This window comes from Danio rerio, chromosome 12 (assembly GCF_052040795.2).
Source record: "Danio rerio strain M-AB ecotype USA chromosome 12, GRCz13ab, whole genome shotgun sequence".
NCBI classification, from domain to species: Eukaryota; Metazoa; Chordata; class Actinopteri; order Cypriniformes; family Danionidae; genus Danio; species Danio rerio.
The window spans coordinates 11144939-11164271 of NC_141032.1; the positions used below are offsets into that span (position 1 = coordinate 11144939).

General features: G+C 34.9%; 1 protein-coding gene across 6 annotated transcripts in view; it reads right to left on the minus strand.

Annotated features, from left to right (window-relative positions):
• Nucleotides 1-1341: 1341 nt before the first annotated feature.
• Nucleotides 1342-19333, minus strand: part of myof (myoferlin) — a 52673-nt gene continuing 34681 nt past the window's right edge. For 2 of the 6 annotated variants that reach the window (XR_015503351.1, XR_015503350.1), the window contains 26 exons: nt 17863-17999; nt 17619-17789; nt 17436-17532; nt 17281-17358; nt 17017-17198; nt 16634-16792; nt 16444-16545; nt 15352-15513; nt 15042-15207; nt 12564-12640; nt 12375-12435; nt 10128-10226; nt 9803-9931; nt 8100-8255; nt 7894-7985; nt 7636-7806; nt 7396-7544; nt 6212-6351; nt 6008-6096; nt 5840-5935; nt 4426-4567; nt 4250-4349; nt 3981-4168; nt 2112-2221; nt 1879-2026; nt 1342-1794 (listed from right to left, as the gene is read on the minus strand). Coding sequence is in view for 4 of the 6 variants with exons in the window: in XM_087274831.1 (XP_087130957.1) it covers nt 1756-1794; nt 1879-2026; nt 2112-2221; nt 3981-4168; nt 4250-4349; nt 4426-4567; nt 5840-5935; nt 6008-6096; nt 6212-6351; nt 7396-7544; nt 7636-7806; nt 7894-7985; nt 8100-8255; nt 9803-9931; nt 10128-10226; nt 12370-12435; nt 12564-12640; nt 15042-15207; nt 15352-15513; nt 16444-16545; nt 16634-16792; nt 17017-17198; nt 17281-17358; nt 17436-17532; nt 17619-17789; nt 17863-17999 (3245 nt within the window). In the remaining 2 variants the exon portion in view is untranslated. 6 annotated transcript variants of the gene reach the window in all.

The following is a 19333-nucleotide window of genomic DNA, read 5'->3' on the forward strand; positions in this document are numbered from 1 at the left end:
GTTGCACATTGATACATTAAATACAGGGTATTTCCTACCCAGTTAAATTATTGTTGATAACTTTTGTGAGAATCATTATCATGATCAGTGTCTTCTCGTGGAAGAATATCATTAACTATTACCAAAAACATAAAGTATAATTAAAAGTAAAATGGGCAAATTAGTGGTTTGAGAAGTGTTTATCAAACTGGTAGCCCTCCACATTAATCTGTACCCAAGAAGTAGCTAGCTGTTACCCAAGAAGTAGCTAGAAATGAGATTTGTTTGTGTATAAAATATTTTGGTTGTTCCAAATAAAAATATTTGTGAGGAGAAAAGTTGTGCTTGTATAATAGTGACCCCAGGCAAGAAGAAATTGCTTATGAAATTGAGACCATTTAGCTGGTATTTTATCAACATTATAGTTACAGAGTAATAAGAAATGAAGCCCTCCAAATTTAGAAAATATGTAAGTTGGAATAAAGTTCCAGATTGAGGTTGGATTTTTGAGAAAGGTTTTGCCCCATTTCATTTTGAGAGTATTATGAAATGTACAGAAATCCGGCATATTTAGACCGCCATCCCAAAGTTATTTGATTTTTAAATTAATTTTAGTACATTTCTTTAAGACTGTGGTAACATCACATCGGGCAGGAAGAATTTGAATGTGACTTGTTTAACATTCAATTACATAATTTTTATTCAATTATTTTGATGTTATATTTTTTTTCTGCTGCTCGTTTCGAAGTTAATTTAAAAAAAATGTAAACAAGGCAAAAGTAGCTGTCTTGCTGCTAGGTTGTTGCCCTCCTACGGCCTCTTCCACATCTCCAGATGTACTGGCCTGTCTTCTAATAGCGCTTCCACGGCAGACAAAGCAAATCTACTTGCCACAGCTCGCATTGATGTGCCATCCTGGATGAGCTGCAGTACCTGAGCCACTGCGGGTTGTAGACAGTCTCATGCTACCACTAAAATGAAAGCACTGCCAGCATTCAAAAGGGACCAAAACATCAGTCAGAAAGCATAGGAATTGAGAAATGCTCTGTCGCCACCACCTGCAGCACCCCTTTATTGAGGGTGTCTTGCTGGTTGCCTATTATTTCCACCTGTTGTCTATTCCATTTGCACCACAGCAAGTGAAATTGATTATCAACCGGTGTTGCTTCCTAAGCGGGCAATTTGATTTCACAGAAGTGTCATTGATTTACAGTTATTTCGTGTTTAAGTATATTTTTACAATGCTAAACTCTACCACTAATACCCAAGGCCTGTGGCAATGTTTCATAGAAAGCACTTAACATAACAGCACTTAAAGCAACTGTTTGTGTTAAAATATAAACAAACTAACTCGTACAATAATTTTAAATCAAACATGTTAATATCTTTATTCAACAATTTCATATTTTACTTTAACTAACAAACTTTAAAATGATCTGAGGTTATAATACTATAAAATATTTTTTTTTTTCACAAAAAACTTCATGGTTTGTGTACAAATGTGTCTAAATTTTAGTAAAACCTGAACCACAAAAGTGAACATTTATGATTAATATTGGTGCAAAGTGTGATTAATTGCAAACGTCTAAAGAACCAAATGTAACAGGACACAACAAAATGAACACTGTATCGATGGATGTGCATGTGATTAACAACACAAACAAAACAAACCATTTCTGTTACGTGTCGAGATGCGTGGAAGAACCCAAATCATGCCAACAAACATGGATAAAAACGGCAAGAGGTTAACATTCTCCCTTGATATCATCCCTTAGCTCAACTGAAGGGTTTGACGATCTTCATTGAAATGTAGTTCTGAAAAAAATACAATCATTCATTAGCATTGTATGCATTACATCACAAGTGAAAGTTTGTGAAAGGAAGTATTACGTTCATTACCGGTAATGAATAAAACAAGATCCCAAGGAACAGCAGCACTAAGATGAGCACAACCAGGCCGATGAACAGCCACTTATATCTTCGCCACACTATGAACTTGCACGTCTTGCATGGATTTGTGAACCAGAAGAAAGAGGTTTCAGGTCGCCTGAGAAGTTTAAAATAGAAACATTTCTTATGATCTTCTGTTAACCCACAGAGCGATAAACCATATAAAGTGAGCGCTCAATTACTTGGGAGGATCCAGTTTCGGGTTCATATTGGGCTCATCTCTGCCTTTTCCAGCAGGCCTCTCATCTGCTTCCTTCTCGTTCACAATCTCCAAAGTCAACTCAACCTTTCCCTAAAAACAACATAAATAAACACAATGAAATCAAGCCTTTAGGAATCATTTTATGATGAAACGTTATTAACAGCATCATGCCTTTCCATGTGTGGCATATTTAATCCTGCACGCAGAATTGACAAATAGATGCATTTTGAAAAAGTTGTTTAAAATTTACTATATTTTAAACAATGTTGATGTTTTGGTCAATACACTAAAAAACAAGTCAGATTAAACAACATTAAATCTGAAAAGTTTCATCTATAGTAGATTGACAAAGATTGAAATATAAAAATGCAAGAAAACTACGAAATTCAATTTCCATTATGGGATAAAAGTGTAACTTAAAAATTTCACAATTTTGACAGAAATAGTCCACCTCGAAAAAACAAATATTTCAACTCAGAATTGTGAGGGGATGAAATATAATTCTGTGTTATATCTAGGCATGTGCCAGTATAAGATTCTGACTGTATGATAACCTTGGATAAAAATATCACGGTTTGACAGTATTGCGATTACTGCTCTAAAATAAATTCTTTTTAAATGTCTGGGTAAAAAAACTAACTTTTTCCCTCTTCTGAACACAATATATTTTATTTTGAGAAACAATTATAATATTTTGGATTTCATTTCTGCTAGAGATACTGTTTTCCTACAAAAAATAAAAATAAAAATTTTACACATCCCATAGGAATGTTATATCAGAAACTTTCCTTGAAACCTTGACTTTTACAAATCGCGGTATACCTTGAAAATGGTTATAGTCACATGCCTAGTTCTATCCTGCAATTCTTTTTAGTTTACATCTAGCCAATTTGTTTACATCATGCAATTCTCAGAACAGAAAAATGTATATCTTGCATGCCTAACTGTGTCATATAAACTCTGACACAAATATATTAGTCTGAATTGAGATAAAAAAAAATATATATATATATATATTTATATATTTAAATTTATATATATATATATATATATATATATATATATATATATATATATATATATATATATATAACTTAGCTTGTGATGCTTATAAAAGTGAATGCAGTTTTGTACTCCTTTGCTTTTATTTTTAAATAAATGAAAATGAATATATTTATTTACGGTTATCAACTTTTGTTGCAATTATTTGCTGTAGCTTTTATCACAATATAATCATTATAATAACAAAAAAATTATAATTACGGTTATAATTACCAAAAAAATACTTTGTTTTGCTTATTGTATATAGATTAAATAAAGGTTTTAAACAAATGTAACTGCATAAATGTTTACAGTACAACAGGCAACACTTTACAATATAGTCTCATTATAAATAAATATTCCCTATTAGTTATGTTAATAAAAACGATACAACTGATTTGTATTAGTTGCCAACTCAATTTATTAAAATGATTACGACTCTTGATTTTAATTCATAATAAGGCATTAACAATTAAAAGTTAACAATTGATTTGTGTCGGAACAATGTAAAATTCTTTCTGAGCAATTATTTCACATTGTTAAATATCAGCATACACTGAAATTTTTATTTCTGCTAAATTGTTGCAAACAATTCCTTTTGGTTGATTATAAACAAATAAAATTTAGTAATGTCCAACTTAATTTGTTTGTTTTAAATCAGCCCAAATAAATTGTTTACAACCACTTAACATATTATTTAACGTAAATTTAGTAAATCCAAGGAATTAGATTTGAATCTTTTTTTTCAGTGATGCCTGTTTGTATCATAAAATGTTAAAAACAGATTCTAAACATGAGTTACACTTACACCAAGCTCCTTCTTCCCGTCTTTTTCCATGTAGCACGGCCACCATCCTCTTACTGACTTCTGATCAAAGAGAGATTTGTATTGGTCTGATTTGGGATGTGTAGGTCCATCCGGCAACATGCTAAGGCTACATTTCTCTGATGATTTAGAAGGGCTAATAAGGTGGTGCAGATCAAGTTCAACAGCACCTGTAATACAAATTCAATAAATACACAGAAGAACTAAAGACACACATTTCCAAGAATAGCTACATATACATGTCTTCTCACCCAGATAATCATCCAGTGAGAATTTATCATTGTCCCATATTTGAACAGTCAGCTTGGGTGGTATTCTGAACTCTGATTTGTCAAGACTCCAAAAATGTTCCTTATTAAATGAAAAAAAAAAATGTTTTAATATTGTGGAGTGCTCCTAATAAGAAGCTAAACCAAATTTGCATTACCTTTTTCGATATGTGACACAGCTGCTCCGTGGGTAGATAATCAAATCCAAAAACAAATCTCCAGTTGAAATTCCCATCGCCATCTAAAGATCGGTAATGAACATCCGTTTTCTGCTTATCTTCCTCCATTCCTTGCATCCAACTAATCACAAATAAACATATGTATATTATCAAAAATGCTAAAAACCAGCTGGAGGGGAAAAAAAAAAGAGGAGAGGCATTTAAAACAAAAAAACTAACCTAAGAATATGTCAAACATTGCATAAATATGAAAAAAAAAAAAAAACACTGTAAAAATATGTGTAAAAACAAATGCATATTAGATATGTTAAGCAATTTTTTTATTTAAATAAAAAAACTTAAGTAATTGTATTTGGGCACAAAGAAAATTCTCTGTTAGATGTCAATGTGGGATCCTTGGCCCCACATATTACCCAGTGTGTAAGAAATCTAGGTGTCATCTTTGATGAAAACTTAAAATTTGACAAATAGATTAGCATCGTCTTAAAATCCTGCTTTTACCACCTCAGACAACTGGCTAAAGTTAAGCCCTTTTATCCCAGAAAAATGTTCAAACGGTGATTCATGCCTTCATAACAACACGTCTAGATTTCTGTAACGTTATTTATTTTGGTATTTCTCAGTCTTCTCTCTCTTGTCTGCAGCTGGTTCAAAATGCAGCAGCTAGACTACTCTCTGGCACCCACAAATATAAGTCGGTAACTACAATCTTAGCTGCACTTCACTGGTTACCTATTAAATACAGAATTGATTTTAAAATTGTATTTTTTGTTTACAAAGCCATCAATAATCTTGCTCCTCAGTACCTAACTGACTTGCTTTGTCCATATACCCCCTCTCGATCATTGAGATCTTACGATGTCAATTTACTCACAGTGCCCAGAACACGCCTTAAAAACGAGGTGATCGAGCGTTTGCTGTTGCTGGTCCTAAACTCTGTAACAGTGTACCAATTCACATTAGACTTTCCCCCTCCATCTCTGTGTTCAAGTCTGTTTTAAAGACCTATCTATTTTCTCTCTCTTTTAATACTCCTTGATTACCGTTTTATTGCTTTTATCTGTTAAATGTTTCTTTTATATTCTGCTTCTGTTTTTAGCAATCTTATGTACAGCACTTTGGTCAACCATGGTTGTTTTTAAATGTGCTATGTAAAGAAATATTGTATTGTATTGTATATGTATAAAAGCAAGCAATCCTGCACAATATTAATAGTTTCTGTGTGACATATATTAAAAAAAAATGTAAAGATTCGTTCTCACAACCTTCACCAGACATTTCAATTACTGTTAAAGAAGAAATTGTGAAGAAAAACAGATAATTTTGTCAAAAGTGAAACTTTTATGATGCTCTCTTTATTTGACTTAAACAATAACAAAAGATTTTTACCTACCCCTTGACATAGATGTCACTCATATTTTCTCCAGTAATACTTTTTTCATCCAAGACTACATCAGTTGTGTTCCAAACAATGACGCGTAGGAAGTACCTGATAGAAAAAAAGTTTATTAGTCAATCATTGATCAAACAAGCATAACTTAAAGTATCCATTTCTTCTCACTTTTTTGCTTTGCGTGGAGATATGTCAAAAGGTGGTCCAGGAGCCCCTAAGCTTTTTGGGAAAATGTCAACCCACATCTGTAGTTTTCCCTACAAAGCACAGATAAAGCAGAGTTTTAAGCCTGCCATCAAACAAAACAGATCTTTGTAAAAAAAATAATAAAAAATAATCACAGAAAGAACCAGACAGTGAGCAGCATCAGACCTGCGGGAGAGTCGGCTGGAAGCTACTGTATAGAGTTCTGGTTTCAACATGCTCTGGAACCAGTCCTTGAGTTCTGAGGACATGCAGAGCAATCCGTTCACTTGGAGGTCCCAGGTGTTCATGAATTTCCTTGTTTGCTTCTAAAATGCACACACAGAAAAATATACAACAGCACACCAAACATAACTACATGACTTGCATGCTGGCCTGACAAAACACTGTAGTTAAAGTTTCATTTAAGGTTATTTAGATTTTGGGTGGTTTTTAAATGGGACCTATTATGCAAAAATCACTTTTATAAGGGTTTTGTGTGGCACAAGTCTGTGAATATAACCAGCTTCTAATGGTAAAAATGTATTAATTTTATTTGTTTTATAATCACACTTTTTAAAAACAGTCTGCAGAAATGCTTTGATTGACATTCTTCTGTTGTACGGAAAACCCAACCCATTAGTGGTGACCTCTCCTTCATTAGCATAGGATGTTAGTCTTGTTTTTATATCTGCCACTATGCCGACACAAGGGCATTTGTAACTCCACCCTCTCATGAAAAGAGCATTTCATTTAAATTTAAAGCAACAGTTACCAAAAAGGCACAATTCAGATTAAAGCCTAAATGGGGCAGTCTCAAAGACTCATAAAACATTACTTGTGTGGTATCTTGTTTCATCTTATCTGGGTATCCTTGGCACCAGAAAAAGTGAAATGTCTTTCTTGAAGCACAGGATTTATTTTATAATTTTTTGTCTGCTAAGGAAAAATTGTCCAATTTGTTCAACAACGGTCTTATGGACTGGTTTCTTTAGCAAAATTGTATGTTAAAAATATAATAAAAACAAAAAAGGATATCAATTGTAACTCACATGTAAAGCCAAACTCACTTAAGCGACTTTATTTATAGTCAGGAATTGGAATTTTTTACCTCAAATGAAAATTTGAATACATAAGTTCCATTTAAAATGCCTGGATTTCCCCCTCGAAATCTCATTGAACAAAGGTAAATGTGATCATTGTATTGTCCACTAAGGTACAACTGTATGTGCAATGAACTAGAAAAGATCTTCAACTTAAATTAGTACAGGTTAAAAGGACAGTTTAGTTTGGTTTACATAAAGAAACAACACTTTGTCAAGCAAACATAAGGATGACAAAAAAAAGCAATAAATACAAATCTGAAAAATTACCAAAGTCAGAGAGACTATACAGCTGGCCATTAAAGGATAAAGTGTTGCCATTGTCTTCACTCCGAGGAGGACTCAATCCTTTCCAACGAGCATGATGCTCAAGAATCTGAGATGGTTTGAGCTGATCACGCCACTGATTTGGCCCAGATCTATTTGATGAATAATAAGTTAGTATTTATAGTATGCAAGCCGTTTCTTTAATATTGTCCTCAAAGAAAAAAAGTCAATAAAGTGTATTACATGCAGTATGTCTGGGCTAAACCACAGTTGGATCCAAAGTGAGAAAGGAACCGGTTTTCCAAGTCAATCACTGTTTCCCCAACTTTCTCATCACGGCTTAGCAGATCAAAGTCATAGACTGCAATTTTCAAGTCTTTGTCTTGAGGGAGGAAGCATGTAATTTCAAACATTCTGTTACAAAACAGAAAACAGTTCTCGATCAGTCCTCTTCAACAGCTTGACATCAATATCCATGACAAACTCTTAATCTTACATTACCTTCCGAACACCGGGTTGAGAGTCAGGGGCATATAGTTGTCTCTGTCATCAACAGACTTTTTTCCCAAAGAGATTTTGATGTAGGGATCACACTAGAAAAGATAAGGAACCATTGCTTGTTGTTTACCAAAAAAGTAATTGGTAAATAAGTAGTTAAAACAAAATAATTTCTAATGCTTTCTGAAATGCTGAACAAAAGACAGTACTTTGCCATTGTTGTCTTTGGGTTGCAGGTCGATGCCTTGAACCACGTAGATTCTGACCACACACTCCTGAGAGACGCTGTCGGGCAGCTCTCTAAACTGACGTGGTGGAGCCAACACCGTTGGGTCATCAGGCAATGGGTAGACCATAAAAGAGCCCTGAAAACCATCATCAATTGATACAATGGAATGGAAAAAAACACAAAAGTCAACATAGAATGTGCTCTCAGCTCATTTTACTTTTGGAAATGTGACTTTTTCAACTAATGCAGGTATAAGCCGAGAAAATATTATATACTTTTCTTTCTATGCTAATGAAGGACTACTGAGACATTCCAAGCATGGGATGGGTCCTCCTGGTGAGGCAGAGTTCCTCACATCTCCGATACACATCTCTGCCATTTGCTTGCAGTAACCATGTGCTCTTCACCATACACAATTCATCTGCTTGTGTTCTTCTTTCAGATTACTTTGTCATGTTTGGTATCATTTGACAGTTTATGACTTCAGTGTTGTAGTGATGAAATCAACAGAGACATTGATTAATTGTATTTCAATCTATAATATATTTACTATTGTTGAGTCATGGCCTGAGGAGAGTATGTTAATGTACTTCTCCCCCACTTTATCTCCTCAACTTTGCTCTCATGTCCAGCTGGTTTTGGGGGTTGGTTTTCACTCATGTTTGACAATGCTTTGCTCAGGGTATAATAAGGAAAGGTAACTGTTGATCTGGAAGAATGGCTTTTACTCTGCATTTCCCGCACACCAGTGCGTAGCCTTATATGCTAACAAAGGCAGTTTCACTGTCTTTGTTGCTCAGCAGTGCATATGTTACAGCTAATTTCTTTATAAAGTATGTTAGTTTGTGTCATTCTACTGTCTGTATATTTAAACATGTACCTTAATTAACAACTTTATCTGCTTTAAGACATAGAGATTCTTTCTCTTTATCATTGATGATAACAACTTTAATGGAGTCAGATTAATTAAAATGGAGTTAGATAAATAATGGATTTAAACACGCCATCCTTCAACTGCTTTCTGTTTCCGATTATTGGTTCAGAATAGCAGTGTAAGCTTCTAGCCTTAAGCCTGATTTATACTTCTGCGTCAGTTGACCGGCGTAACCCAAGGCGCATGCAACGCGCGTGGCTGTGCATTTATACTTCTGCGCGCTGTCTCTGTCGGTCTGCAATAACACTTCCGAAACGCTAGTTGGCAGAGAGGTGTAAATGTTCCTCTGTGTCGAGTTTCTTCTCTGGATTTTTGCTTTTCCTGAACACTTCCGGGATGTACAAGTGGCTCAAACTCGCTCATTTTGAGACAGGAACCGGCGGACGTGCAACAACTTTAACTATAAGGTAAACACAAAACAAAACTTTCCATCCGGAGCTCCTTCACGGTACTCCACACTTGTAAGCAATCGCTCGCGCCATTTGCGCGGCTCTCGGTCCCGCCCAGACTCGTCAGCCTACCAAGCAGACCAATCACAGAGCTTACACTACGCGTTGTTGCGACGTGTAGTTACATTTTTTGAGAAGTGCACGTCAGTGACCCCGACGGCCACGGCGAAGGGCTATGCGTCAGCGCCGTAGCATACACCGGCGTTTGACGCAGAAGTATAAATCAGCCTTTACACAGGACAAGCAAGACATGCAAAATGTGACTTGTATAACACCAAACCCAATTAGAAAACACCTTGCCTTAAATTCTCCAACAACATTGGGGTCCTCATCATCGATTTCATTTTTCCCACGTTGCAATTTGAAGGTTTTGCAGAAATCAGTAAGACCCATGAACTCCTTCACATTTTCAAGCTCATGCTCATAAACCTATGAAACCAGAAACAATTACAGTGACAGTCTGTAAAAGCATATCCTACTACTAATGCAGATACAATAACAGATTTTTTAAAGCAACACATTTTTATGTTAAGAGTTTAACATTCCTAAATATCAGTGTATTTACTGACTTAATTTTACATAATAATGCAAATCTATATTGCTTTGCTACAGTATAGACACTCACCTCCAGTGTGTCATATCCTTTGTCAAGATAAGGACGGCATTTCTCACTTTGTCCAAGGGAAGCATAAAACTTACTCCACCAATCAACAGTTTCTTTCTCCTGTAAGTTAGACAAAAAGAGCAAGTTATCTATATAGAACTAATATACATGTTTGTTGATAATGTAAAACAAGATCTAACTGGTTTAGGTGGAAAGAACTCACCTTCTCACGCTGCCAGGTAGATCATGTATTGAACACACACACACACACACACACAAAAAAAGATCATGCGTTAAGGTTTGGTAAGCAGGAATATTGTTAAATTAAAGTTAGGATTATATAATTTTATCAGTGCAACGTCTAGGTGATTTAATGACATGTTATTTCTATCAAATATTTTTAAAAGAATCCTGAAATTCATACCAGTATTTCAACAGCTAAATCTAAATGGAACTGTGCACCCTGTACAAATACTTCATGGATTACATGCCCATATCACTCAAAATACATAAAGTTATTTAATATAGGTGAAGCTGGCTAGATCTACATTAATCCACATACATTTGAAAAGGACGTTTTTGTATGGAAATCCTCATGTACACCAAAATGTCAGAAATTACAAAAATATTTTTATTCTAAATTATTTGCCACATGACAGCAAAATTGAGTCTTTTCAATCCTTTTGCATTTAGTTAAAAAAAAAAAAAAAGACATAAAATGAATTTATCTGGACAGACAACGGCCATTGATTTTACAAGCATAAGTTATAAAAATTCCCCATTCTCCGTAACAAAACAAGACATCTGAAGACAAATGTCCTGCAGTATTTCTCCGACAGTGGAAGGAACAATTTAAAAGGACATAAGACTGTGTTTCCATCAAGTATATGATCACCAAGCATACAGTGCATTCGGAAAGTATTCATAGTGCTTCACTTTCTCCACATTTTTTTTTGTTTGTTACAGCCTTATTTCAAAATGAATTAATTTATTTTCTCAAAATTCTACTCACAATACCCCATAATGACAATGTGTTTTTTATTTTTTTCTGAGGTTGTTACAAATTTATTAAAAATAAAAACCTAAAAAAAAAAAAAAAAAAAAAAAAAAAAAAAAAAAATCACATGTACTTCAGTATTGACATACTTTGCCGTGAAGCTCTAAATTGAGCTCAGGTACATTCTGTTTCCACGGATCACTCTTGAGATGTTTTAGCAGCTTACTATGAAGTAACCTGTGCTAAACTCAGTTGATTGGACATGATTTGAAAAGGCATACACCTGTCTATATAAGGTCCCAGGGTTGATAGTGCATGTCAAAGCACAAATCAAGCATGAAGACAAAGGAATTGCTTGTAGACCTGATTTCAAATATTGTTTTTCTGAACTGGAAAATGTTGACAATGACTGAATCAGTTCAGTCGAGCATTTAGATGTCCTCTCAATTGGATTTGAAAAGGTTTTAACCACCATTTGCCATTTGAATAAAATTTCACTTTTTAATTCAAACTGGGCTAAATCCAATTTCAAACAAATGATTTAGGTCCATGTAAACGCAGCTACTGTGAACTGCACATACTGGCTATAAATGTGATATCAACATGTTTATAGGTACTTTACATGACTAAACATGAATCGCTGTTTTTAAAAATCTTGATTTTCCAAACCTGAACATGAAAAAGGACAACAACATTAAATAAATAAAATGCAATTTCTTCATTGACATAGAATGTGCAAAAGTTCAGTAAAGTTTAGTGAGAAAAAAAAAAAAATGTAGAGAATGATTCATTTTCAAATCTATTTGGGTTAGTGGAGATGTAGCCTCAGAAAGCCAGTAGAAAAACAGAACATGTACACAACACACTTTCAAGAATGTTAGTATTCCATATAAAGCAGGTCAGCTGTATAAATCACCTGAATGGGAAATGAGATTGATCATTTGGAGCACATTAGATTGATTAGATATACCCTCAATTGGACCCATTTTTAAATACAGAATTAAGATTGACAATTAAATCAGGGTCAATATGAGGTACAAAGTACATTTCATTGGTGAAGTATGTAATTTCAGTGCCTCTACTGGTGACAAAGAGAATTGCCATTGTTTCTTTTTAGCAAGGAGAAGTATAAGCATAATGAACAAAGCAATGACACTCACTCTGATACAGCTAGCACTAAGGCAGAAGCTACACACCTCATAGCATTAGCTCATGAATTACATTTAATTACTAGATTGAGGAATTTTGATTAAAGTGCCTTATTACTATACATACTTGACGGTGACCAGCAGTGGCTATTTTGTCAACAGCAGCTGAGATGCCATACATGTACTGAAATTCACAAAGTAGATAACACAGATGTGTGTACCAGTGTCTATTATATTCATAGAGTTCTCTCACAATGTGAGATTCAGTACCTAAACACTGACTTGTCAACAGCAAAACATCAGGGACAGTACCTGAGCTTCTAGAAGTTGCTGTCTGCTATCATCAATGTTTACTGAGAGGTGTCCTGGACTAGCTGCCATCAAAGACACTGCAAGAAAAGAAAGTGAAAAGTCCACATTATGTTTTTGATTCTGGATATCGAAATGTTATACAGTTGATTGTGAATGTAAAAGTTCAGACAAATTTCAAATACATGCGTGGTATGGGAAAAAATAAAACAGACACACGGGGTAGGGGAAGTGAATCATGACAACATCTTTACTGCAAAAAAACACGATTTTTTTATTCTGTGTAACCGCGACATTTAAATAAGTGTAGCTAACTGATGTGCAGAGTGCATGAGCCTGGGCAAGACGTTGCATATAAGACTAAGGGTAAAATTCTGGGAAATATTTAAATATTTAAGATTTTTCATTGTTATAAGAGTGGAATTTTTATTTTTAGATGTTAAAAGATGTAAATTGAGGGAAGTTTATGCTAAAGTTTGTGTACACACCAGTGAAATGTACTGTAACATACTGCTGAACTTGATATGTAAGGGTTAATCCAAGTTCATATTTCAATTTAAGTACATTTATAAAGCAAATAAAAAAGTCATTTTTTTCTGAAGTATTTAAGCACACTTGCAATTAGAATTATTAAACCCCTTTTTTCTGTTTTAAATATTTCCCAAATGTTGAAGAACCAGAAATTTTCACAGTATGTTTGATAGTATTATGTTTTATTTCACTTAGAATAAAAACAGTTTACATTTTTAAAAACAATTTTAAGGTCAAAATTATTAGCCCCTTTAAGCTTTATTTATTTATTTTTTCGATACAGAACAAATCATTGTTATACAATAACTTGCCTAATTACCCTAACCTGCCTAGTTAACCTAATTAAGCCTTTAAATATCACTTTAAGCTGTATAGAAGTCTCTAGAAAAATATCTGGTAAAGTATTATTTACTGTCATCATGGCAAAGATAAAACAAATCAATTATTAGAAATGAGTTAAAACTATTATACATTTAGAAATATTGAAAAAAATCTCCCTGTTAAACAGAAATTGGGGAAAAAAATAAACAGGGGGCTAATAATTCAGGGGGTTTAATATCTCATATATATATATATATATATATATAGTGCTAAGTATGCTTCTCAAGCTGAAATTCAGATATGGGGTCCATTCTTCGTACCTCACTTAAATGATCTAACATGATTTGGCAGACCCTGGATCTGTTTATCTTAATAACTGATCTCTCGCTAATTTGGTTCTTCAAACGAGTTCGCGAATCAGATAAAAATGTCTGGATGAACTGATCTGAGATCGCTGCATGCGTTGTGAAGGACATATATCGATCCTCGAAAACATGATTAGCGATGCAACGATTGGCTGACGGCACAGCAGCGTAATGACATCATCTAATTAATATTCAATTATCCATTTGAGCTAAATTACGTAAAATTAGCAAAAAGGTTTGTTAAATATATGCAATAACTGTCCGCGTTTGTTGTGGGCTGCAGGCTTTACACTTTTAATGTGTCAAGAGTGTTTATCATGTATTTCAAGGCATATCAATGTATTTAGTTTTAGATTTAGAGAAGATTTTCTTTATTATAGTAGCCTAGGGCTACTAAATTTTTTTATGTTAATCGGCGTAAGGAATAACTGTATAAATTAATTTTGCATCAAAAAATCATTTTAATATTGGTAAAGTTGTCTGCAACTTTTGCGAAGCACCAAATCATCTGGCTATTAGCGGTCAAAACACATACATGACTGCATAAATTATCCTTTTTTTTTTAATTTTGAATATTGTGCATGTACGCGTTTGTATCCGTTTATATGTAAAAAGTTAATGTCAATAAATTTTCTTTTTGAACCACCAGGTGGCAGTACTTTTATTGTGCAGATTGCATAAAGTTTTATTAATATATATTTTTTTAACTTTATATGTGTAAAAACTATATATTTACTATTTTTCCAAGTGTATACAGCTACTGTAAGAAAATATATGCATTTGGTACATACTCTCAGTATTATCTTTGGTTAAACTGACCCAAACTAATCCCGTTTATATGAAATGGACCTGCTCCCAAGCAGGTTTGAACTACCTGAACTGTTGCAATGACAACAACTCTCAGATTTTTGAAGAACAATATGATCCTGGATCGTGTCAAATCATCAATATCCAAATCCAGCTAACCAAGTAGTCCATATACAAAGAACAGACCCATGGTGTGGCAGACCAAAACAAAACAGACTGAAAGATCTAACCAATCAGAGCAGAGCAGAAGCCCAGAAAGGCAGGGTTTAAAGAGGTTCCTTAAATTAACCATTTTAGAAACTGTGAAACGATAAGTGATCCTGCAATATAAGCAAATTAAAAAGTGTTTTTTTATACCTTGAATGGGTGCACACCTTATGAAAGAGATCTCCAAAAATAAATCAGTGAAAGGAAGGAATGAAATTTAGCCATCACAGATAAGGAATAGATAACGCACCTTTTGAAGACATGGCAACTTCAGAAACTGTGACATAGGGGTCACATCGGAACTCTTCCAGGGAAGTGATGGTGCATTGACCCACCACAGGTTTCCGTCCAAAAGGTCTATGGTCAATGACTTTCAGCACTATAGGTGGAGTATACATCTCTTCTTTTGGTAGAAGCTTTTGGAAGAAAAAAACCCAAAACAAAACAAAACAACAACAAGCTGAAGATATATAGACACGTAAACCACATTTATATAGATACTTAAACCACATTTAAATATAAATGTCACTGCATTAAAATATCAAAGTCTTATTGCCTACCACTTTTAAAAAGAGGACATTTCCTTGGAAATTGGGGCATTTCTTCATGTTTTTGATGATCGCTGTCTGAACGCGCTCTCCTCCACACTCCACCACCAGACAGGGTGAAGTCACTGGAGCCAGCTGATACATCTTCATGTTTCGCAGTCCCCATGCTAGAACCTGCAATTTAAAGTCAAATTTTAAATAGTCTTTTCTGCCTTAACAAATACAAGATTTACTAATATTTATGGTTCAACTAAAAATCAATGTAATTTCATCATACAATCAACAATTCAGTAAAAGTAATTTAGAAAAACAAAACATTAGGGCTGCCACCAAATAAAAAAAGATTTATGGTCAACCAGTTGTTCATTTTAACAATTAGTCATTAGTCAATTAGTTTATTAATAAACTCAAATCATAATAAATCAGCCTTTAATTGCCTGTATAGCCTAATAAGTGCTCAAGCGCATACAAAAACCTTGCCAAAGCACCAACTAGAGATAATGATTGTGAACATGCGAGAAAAGAAACAAAAAAGCGTCTGCTAAATGACAATGTAAATATGCATTACATTATCTCAGAATATTTGTTTTCAATATAAATTGGTTATTTTAAAGTAAACATTTTGATCTCTCTCTCATATATACACTGCAAGCCAAATATACATGGTTTCTTTTCTTCTGATGCGCTCAAGTTCACAAGGACAAAGAAATTAAATGGATATTTGCTTTCATTAAATGCTCTGTTTTTTTTGCAAGAAGCAAATAAAAAAAGTCTTTACAGTTTAGATGTAGATATGCATTTTTCTTATCTGTAGGACCAGAAATTACAGAAATATAAAAGTAAATGATTGAAGCAGTTGTGCCTCCATTTGTCATGCAGTAAACTTTGAGTTTCTACACTCCACATCAACAATAAAATATACGAAACTGATTTCAAGGCACCTTTCTAACAACAGTTTTAAATTTGGGTTGTTTTTTGGAATTTATTGTTTTTTTAAATACGTTTTCAGAGTTTTTTTTTATCCTGGAAGATCATATATAGATTCATAAACCTCCCATAATTTGAAAAAAAAAATAAAAAAAACTGCAAACAAGATAAACTGACCTCTATGGCAGTGAGCTGCACTACTGGTCGCACCCCTTGAGGAACCATATAGAGACTATCTCCCCGTTTTGGGGGAACAAGGGGAAGTTCAGTGTCATTTCCCTGGAACAAGCAACAAACACCTCCATTTGAAACAGATTTTGGTGCCATTGAACAACACCAATGGCCAATTCACTATGACAACCCATACCTTTGTCTTTAGAATGAGCTCTGCAGCCACTAAAATCTCCCCTGCCGAAGCATTTTTGTGTGTTACAGGTTCCCAGAGAAGTTTGGGAGATCCATCCATGCCTGAAGCCAACTTCACCAAAGGTACACATGTACTTCTACCAAGCATTTCATCTTTACCCTACACAAAAGCATTGAAAAAAAAAAATCAATCATTCTGTAAATACACTTGCATACTAAAAAGGGAAGTACATAAAGTAGCGATAATTTGTCTGGTATTTTACTTATTTTTATATTCATTTGAATGAACTTATAACTAATTTCCCATTTAAATGTCCTGGTGCAGATTCAGAAGCTGATGACATGGATGAAATGAAAGCGAGAGCATAAATCCGTCAGACTAACCACTTGATCACGGTCAAAGATTTCCATAACCACTACTGGTGAATTCTGGACCAGAGATTGGGGATCACCGTAGATTTCCACATTTTTAAAAATAAGAGTTTGATCCCATGTTGGGTTCAAGTTGCTTTGGATCGTCTCTGTTGTTTGGCTGTGATGCAAGAAGGACACATGGACGTATGGATCTGGAATTTAAACCAATGCAGTTTCAGATATAATAGAAGCCTTGTCACAGTTATTATAAACAAAGGAAAACTGCTAGAACACCTGAAAAACTGTCTTGGTCTAGAGCAGTAAGGTTTCTGGCCTGGTAAACATAGACTCGCAAGTGGTACGCGTTGGATCCTGCAAGGAGACCAGGTTCAATATTAATAAAATGAAACCTTTTTAAATAGTAATTTTAAAAATATATTGAAACTCACGGTCAAATGTACATGAAATCGTTGGTGTGTTGGCTCCAAACTGCTTAACAGATGAATCTGCTTTGGCCCCTTTTTCTTCACTTTCCATGTCGACTCCCTGTAAAGTAGATAATCAAACTCATCTCATGTGTAAATTAAAGTGTCAGATAGGTATTAGGATAATGATATAGTTCTAATGCTGACCAGGGCACCCTCTAGCTTGAAAATAGCAGAGGCTCCAACACGACCAGCAGGTGCCATTTTCCTTCTCCAGCGGCGCCGACGGAAAGTGTCAGATGACCGTTGCTGTCTGTGGAACTTCCAGCCGATGAGTGAAGAGTACTCCCATCCCTCTGCATTTCCTGTATCCTTCTTCTGCATGTCAGTAACAATCAGTAAACCCACTGTACAAAAACATAACTAAAACTTTTTTTAAAAATACACTTGCATCAGCTGTTTTGGCACCAGGAATCTTTTTGCGAGGTCGGATCATTCTTCTGCGACGGTGAACATGGTACATCTTCTCACACGCTACCCAGGATTTGGGCTTTTCGTCAGCTGGAATGGTGATGCCATATTCCCAACCTAAAAGCATAAATACATACTATTCATATATCCGTCCAAGCCAAATATTTAAATTTGGGTTCATTTTAATAATCAAAAATTCAAAATCATAAACGGTTAATAAATGTAATGTAACAATTAAAAGCAAAAGTAGGTCCCCACTTCAAGCCCTGGGAGAAACAAAATCCTTTTTATGTGCAGTTTACATTTTTTCCCTGTATCAGTGTTTGCATTAAGATTGCCCCTCAACTGAATTGTATATAGAAAACCCTTGTGTATAAAATGACCTGTATATGGATTGACTGCTGCCTGTTAGGTTCTTTATCACTTATAAAATATTGCTTCTTACCTATAAAGCTTCAAATAATCTAGCTCCTGTTTATCTAACCAACCTTCTGTCACGCTACAATCTAACCTGCTCTTTAAGATCTAAAACTCAGGGCTTCTGGTAGTACCTAGAATAGCAGTCAACTAAAGGAGGTCGAGCCTTCTCATTTATGGCTCCTAAACTCTGGAATAGCCTTCCTTCTAAAGTCTGAGGCTCAGACACTCTCTCAGTTCAAAACTAGATTAAAGACCTATCTGTTTAGTAAAGCATACACTCAGTGCATCACATAACGGTATAATGCATGAATGTGCTCCATGCAGGGGAGCTGGCTTGACAACCACCTGCAGGACACACTCCTCCTTAATACACCAGACAAACTTTCATTTGCTTTACATGTTTGTTTCTATGTTAGGTTATATATCTGCTATTTTCATTTATAAGACTCCGTTTTTGCATCTCGTTTATATACACTATGAACAGCAGCGACACTAATTATCTTCTTTATTCTCTATTTCTATCTGGGGATACTCATTCCTAGGTCCTGAAAGACTATGTAGCGCCATTGATGCAATCTAAAACCTGTGAAGAGATGATCCCAAGGTATCCATAATCCTGGACCAGGCCATATCTCGAGCTGATGCTGTGGTCTTCAACGAGGAACCACCGTGACAACAAGCCCCCGCATTGATCCTGTGGGCCAGCCTGATCTCCTGTTGGTGCCCTACTCAACCCTGCAGCTTTTTCACAAAGAAACGTCCAGCTTTTCCAGCCTCCGGCGCCTAGACTGCAGCTCCACACAAGAAGTTTGGCCGGAAGAATAATGGTCGTGCCCAACAGAGTCTAGTTTCTCACAAGTTTTTTTTTTCTTCGCCACTGTCGACGCTGGCTTACTTGGATCTGCACTCGTGGAGCTGCGCTTGGGTGAATTTGCTCTACACAGTGTTTGAACTTTTAGCAATGAAATTTGAACCACACAACTAAACTAAACTGAACTTCAACTCTGAAATCTGGACTTTACCAGAACTCA